Here is a 6,000-nt window from a genome sequence, read left to right as displayed (position 1 = left end):
GTGTGTGTGTGTGTGTGTGTGTGTGTGTGTGTGTGTGTGTGTGTGTGTGTGTGTGCATTTCCCCCCGCTGTTACAGTATTCGCAAGTTTATTGTTTAAAGTTTAATAATTTTAAGCATTCCAAGCTATTTTCTTCCCTTTATTTCATTTTGAAAATTCTATTCGTTCTTTTTCTTTTTCTTGCCTCTTCTGTCCCCTTCTTCTTCAACATTTGAAGTTTGGGGCCAAAAAAGAGCCACAGAGAGCCAAATGAAATTCTCCGGGCCAGACGCGATCCAAAAGAGCCAAATTTCTGTTATTTGGCTCCGATTTGACAACCCTGACTGTGACTATAGTATAGTGTCTTCGCACACTAGCACGCGTACGATCCTGTGGAGCCCCGGTAACCTCAGCCCTGATCCCTCTTGGGCTAGGCGATCATGTTTTATGACAGCCAAGCTCTTAGGTCATGTCCCGTAACACAAGGGAGGGGGTGAGAATAGCGAAACATAGGTTACTCTCACCCGGGGTGAGAATAACCATGTGCACTTCCTATGTTAAAACATAGCCTTCCACAAGAGACACTTCTGGTACTTACTTTAAAGCTACTTCCGGTCTTTATCCAATGAACTCATTACGTTTATATAAAAGCTCTTTGGCTTTTCTTGTTCGGGAAGCGTGTCACATGATAATGTTTACGTCTCATTGAACTGCCAGAGAAGAAAAATAAGCTCAAGATCAAGGAAAACAAATTATTTCTTTAAATTTAGTTTACAAAATTCTTCAAACAAGTAATTCTTGAGAAGGATGTTTCTATTTTATAAACATTTTCACTTCATAGTCTTTGAAAGGAAAATGAAGCAGTCTATACTTTTTTTCCTGAGGAAAATTTTTGTCCAATTTATATTTATAACAATGTTTTAGCTTACCTGGGTTGTCAGCTGTATGTTCAATGTTCGCATGTCCGTATACACACAACAGAGTGGGATGCAACACAAAATAGGCTTACATATTACACTGTAATTTTGCTAGATCTAGATCTAGATCTAGAGCTTATTGTGCCGCACAGTGTTGTGTTCCTGGTTTGTGAGATTTCATTCTTTTGATGTGATTTATAGGTCATAAAGATCTAGATTCTAGATTTAGATCTAGATCTAGATCTAGAATCTAGAAATCTAGAGATTTTTATATTAAATTCAATGAGAGCCTTTGCCAATAATGGCCATCAATGACCAATGTCAATATCAATAATGGCCAATGGCCAACCAATAGTTAGGATTCGGATCCGTGTATAGGATTGAAAGTGGCTATTCTCACCCGCCCGAAAGTTCTCGCAAGATCAACTCCTCCCCTCTTCTCTCTCTCTCTGTCTCTTTCTGAATACGATCAAATTGACCAAAACAAAGTTAAAAAATGATGTTAAAATACAAAAGTAAATTAATTTGGTTGTCTACAAAGATGCTACGGCTATTTAACTTTTCGAATCGAGCCGAACTACGCGGGTCGCCATTTTGTTTTGCCCGGAAATTCTCGCGCTACTCCTCTCTCTCTTTCTCTCTCTCTCTCCACTGCCCACAGACAAAATTGTACGTTTTTAGTAGGCTACAGTTGTAATGGAACTTTTGATCACGGCACAGAATTCTACAATTTTTCTGTTATCACAGTGTAGAATTCTGTGGTTTAGGGTGAACGCAAAATTTGGTGAACGCGCACCGGGTGAGAATAGCCACAAGACTCGCCTCACTATTCTCACTCCGGGTGAGAATAGAGGTGGCCTATAGGATTATAAGATCTAGATCTAGAAATCTAGATCTAGAAATCTAGATCTAGATCTAGGTGGGGTTTTCTTCATGTAAAAAAGGCGGTAATTATTCACTTTCTTGCGTTTAATTCCGGGGAGGACTTCCGTAACAAGCGACCACTCTAAACTCTTTATGAAATATTACACTCAAATGGGCATAACCAGTAGGCCTACGGACGGAAGGCCAATTTAAGCCAGTATGTTAACTGATTCCATCCATGATTTTTTCAGGCTCTGGACAGAGTTATTTTTCCCTGCCCAGTTTTAGACCTGGGGTGCATCTTTTTAATGCATTACTGTGAAGCTCTAAGTCACTCTAATAGGTATTGTCACCAAACTGATGGGAATAAATAGAAAAATCTGTTTATATCAATAACAATGACCTATAATCTGTTTGTATTAATTACATTTTCCTTCTGACAAAAACGAATGAGAAAAAAAAATTGCGCAACAGCTCTTCGAAAATTTCGACTTACCACATTTTCTCAGCTCTACAAGTCCTTATAATCCATAGAAATCAACACAACATTGTAGCGATATCACCCTAGCACACATTTATGCAAGAATTTCACAAATTTAGTTGAATATCTTTCTTTGAAGAGCCTTTCTATTATACCAGGCTCCGTGTTGTTTACCCTTAGATCTAGCCTACATCTCAACAACAAAACAACGATTTTTGCAAGAATTTCGCGGAGTTTCGATCGATATTGGCGCTCAGAGATTGAGGTCAGGTTTGTTTACAAGTTCTACTTCCTTTCGACAACTTAAATAAAAAGTAGGAACTATGTTAAAAAGTGCACCTTTGTTTCGGATTTCGTTGAGCCGCTCACAGCGGCCGAATGGAGGCAGCGGAAAAACTCAGAGCCGCTGTCAGTGGCCGAATGGACGGAATCAGTTAAGTAGATTTTTACCTAGATTCTCTACAACTACAAATGATGAAATTGCTGTGGTTTGCATTTCTTAACTCCAGCGCAAAGTTTTGGATCAGTGGGAGATGCATGCATAGAGTTTCGTCTAGATCTAAGCGCGGCTGGAATTAAACGCGAGAAAGTAAACAGTTGCCAAAACCCATGTCTCACTATTCTCTCCCCCCCCCCTCCCCCCGGTGAGAATAGGTCCCACCCCGGCCGGTGTGGGCATGAAGCGAGGACTCACCCCCTGACATCTCACAGGCTGATAAAATCAGCTAGATGTAGGCTAGGCCTTTGGTGGCTTAACCACTGTAAAGTTATCTGGCGGTCCGATGAGTTGGGTCTGCCTGGGGGCCCCCGTCCAAGATAAGTGTTGCCTTGTCGTGGTCCTGAGTTCGACTGAATACCTCAGTGAGTCTCTCAGACGATGTCTCTATTTTTCGCGCCGTGCTCTTGACGTCATCCAAGGGCGTGCCACTCCCCTAATTATCTAATTCCCACAGTAAAGATAAGAGTCATGTCCCTTGACATCACATCCCCCTCACAAGCAATTTCAAGAACAATTCAAAATGCTAAACGCATCAACCAGAAACTGAAACTATAACTCTGAAACCTTATGTACACAACAGAATCTTTGTCTACAAGTCGAGTCTCTGCGGAGGCCTGACATGGCGTCCCGACTTCGTTATGTAGTCAGACGTAGTGGAAGTATCATAAAGGGTTGTGTCTGACTCTAGTGACTCCGCTGGTAATTCTGGCTGATGGTGAGGCAACATAGAAGACTCTCTGGGGATCACGAGATGTTTACTGTCGTCGCCTTCCGTCCTCAGTCGGATCTGGTGACGATTATGAACCTTCAAGCCGTTGTCCGTTTTCAAGAGGTATGACCTGTCTCTCGATCTTTCTATAACCGTAGCCTTGGCTTCCCTTGGGGTTTTAACCCAAACTGGCTGTCCTTTTGACAAGTCTGACATGGGCTTGGCGCAATGTCTTCGATCGTAATCCTGTTTCTGCCTCTGCCTGAAAGCAGTGTCAATCTTCCTGAACACCTGCCTTTCTCCCCCCTTTGGGACCAATTTTTCTGGGAAAATGGGAACTCTTGTCCTGATTTTCCTACCCATTAGAAGTTCTGCTGGACTCTGTCCTTGCTGTAAAGGAGTGGAGCGGTAGTTCATGAGAGCCAAGTAAGGATCATCAGACTTACTCAATAACAACTAACATTTTGATAGTTTTGACGGCTCTTTCAGCTTCTCCATTACTCTGAGGATGTAGAGGGCTGCTTCTCATGTGCGTTAAACCATAGTACTGTGAGAACTTTTGAAACTCGTGTGCAACGAACTGGAATCCATTGTCTGAGACGACGATTTCAGGAACTCCATATATATCTAGCAAAAATTGACTTGCAATGTTCTACGACATTTGAAGCAAGGCTCTCTTAGATGAGCTATCTCAATCCGCCTCGAGTAATAGTCTACTATTAGTAGATATGTGTGACCTTTCCACACAAAAAGATCCATACCCACCCTTTGCCAAGGGTAGTCTGGAGTGACTGTCAGCTTCAATGGTTCTGGGCTGACCTTTCTTTCTTTTTCACAGTCTGGACAGTTTGTAACCAACGTTTCGATTTGTTGTGACAGTCCAGGCCACCATACACTGCTTCGAGCCAGCGCTCTGCACTTGACTATCCCCTGGTGTCCTCCGTGAAGACGTTTCAAAATATCCTGTCTTAATATTGTGGGAATAACAATTCAGCACTGGTATAGTAGCAAACCTTGTTCCACAATCAGTTCGTCTCTCGACGTCCAAGATGGTTTCATAACTGGATCGCCTTTGGTTGTCGCTGGCCATGAGGACTGACAGTATTCTTTTAATTTCTTACATATTTCGTCTGCATCTTGCTGCTCTCTAATTTCTTGCAATTTCTTGTCACTTCCTGGGAATCCTTCCAGGACAGATCTGACGTGTAGCTCACACTCTTCTTCCAAGAGTTTCAAAGCTTCTATAGCTGGTCTACCTAACAGAGGCTCATTCAGGTTTGTGACGACATACAAATCCTGTTCTGAAGATGTATTCCTGGTAGCCAATGTAGCCCTGACTACTCCTTTTACCTGTAGTTCCTGGTGTCCTGCTCCAAATAACTTCTTCTCTGTTTTCTTTATCAGAGGTGAGTTTTTCTTGAAATATCTGTCCGGTATCAAAGTGACGTCTGCACCAGTATCCACTCTATACTTAACTGGCTTTCCTATTGTAGTTATTTCTGCGTGCCACAAGTCATCGTTGCTTTGCACGACCCTGACACCATATTCGTTTTCCAGCTGTAGTGTTCCCAGGAAAATTTCTTCTACTTGTCTTACCGACTTCTTGTCTTTGTTTCTACAAGCTGTGGAGAAGTGTCCTCTCTTTTTGCATGTGTAGCATTCCGCATCTTTGGCAGGACGTTCTTGTTTATCGTGTGGACCTCTTCCACACCTGTGACATTTTCTACTTATGTTTTCTTTTCTTTGGAATTTTTGCTTGGGGCCCTGACCTTGGCCTTGACTTTGACCTTGCCTGTAAAACTTTCCTTTCTGTAACCTGTTTACTTCTGAAATTTCGTTTCCAGTACTTTGGCTCATTGTATGCGACTGTGTCCTAGATGACTCATATGCTCGTCCTATATCTAGACACCTTGTTAGGGTGAGATTTTTGTCTTCCAAAAACTTTTCTCTTAAGCTTTCTTCTCTCACTCCTATCACCACCTGATCTCTTATTAAGAGGTCCTGCAACTGTGTGTCTCCGAAGTTGCAGGACTTGGCTAGCTGACGAAGTTGTGCAATGTAGGCCTCTATTGTTTCATCTTGTTTTTGTTTCCTCATGTGAAACTTGTAAGACTCGTAGGCTTCATGTGTCTTTCCTATGCAAAAGTCGTCAAAAGCGTCAGTATGACGCTTTGGAGATTTTTCTTATCTGCCTCGTCCTCGAAGTGGAAACCTTCGAAAATGTCTACAGCATCTTCCCCAATCGTCGCTAGAAACACTGCACATTGGAAATCTTCTTCTTCCTTGTTTAATCTGGTGGCGATCACATAGTTTTCGAAGTTTCTCTTAAACTTTTTCCACCCTTGTGCTAGGTTTGTGCCATCTGTTACGTTTAATTTTGATGGAAGGGGTACATTGGCTGTGTATTGCTTCTGCTGGTTTTCCCTGTTATGTTGTGCCATTTCTGTTCACTTGTTGTGGAACTAGAAATCCAGAATAGATCTACTCAAATAAAAGACTCTAAGTCTAGAAATCTAGAAATCTAGAATCTCCAGACCCAAACAAACAAACAA

The 6,000-nt window shown here is 42.0% G+C and overlaps 2 protein-coding genes across 2 annotated transcripts in view; one reads left to right on the top strand and one right to left on the bottom strand.

The window, feature by feature from the left end:
* Window positions 1–697: 697 nt before the first annotated feature.
* The window catches only part of LOC101855476, a 56,977-nt gene continuing 51,674 nt past the window's right edge, over window positions 698–6,000 (top strand). Inside the window, exon 1 of the mRNA XM_005094398.3 lies at window positions 698–1,060. The gene's annotated coding sequence lies outside the window, so the exon portion shown is untranslated. The remainder of the gene's footprint in view (window positions 1,061–6,000) is intronic.
* Window positions 3,329–3,865, bottom strand: LOC106011264. Its single transcript, XM_013080312.1, has one exon. The coding sequence runs from the start codon at window positions 3,863–3,865 to the stop codon at window positions 3,329–3,331; it is 537 nt and encodes a 178-aa protein (XP_012935766.1).

The sequence above is a fragment of the Aplysia californica genome, unplaced genomic scaffold (genome assembly GCF_000002075.1).
Source record: "Aplysia californica isolate F4 #8 unplaced genomic scaffold, AplCal3.0 scaffold00081, whole genome shotgun sequence".
NCBI lineage: Eukaryota > Metazoa > Mollusca > Gastropoda > Aplysiida > Aplysiidae > Aplysia > Aplysia californica.
The sequence above is the reverse complement of the archived record's forward strand: the minus strand, read 5'-3'. Positions and strand labels throughout refer to the sequence as shown.

Coding starts and splice junctions, on each gene's coding strand:
- LOC106011264 (XM_013080312.1), bottom strand. CDS start 3,865: ATGAACTACCGCTCCACTCCTTTACAGCAAGGACAGAGTCCAGCAGAA.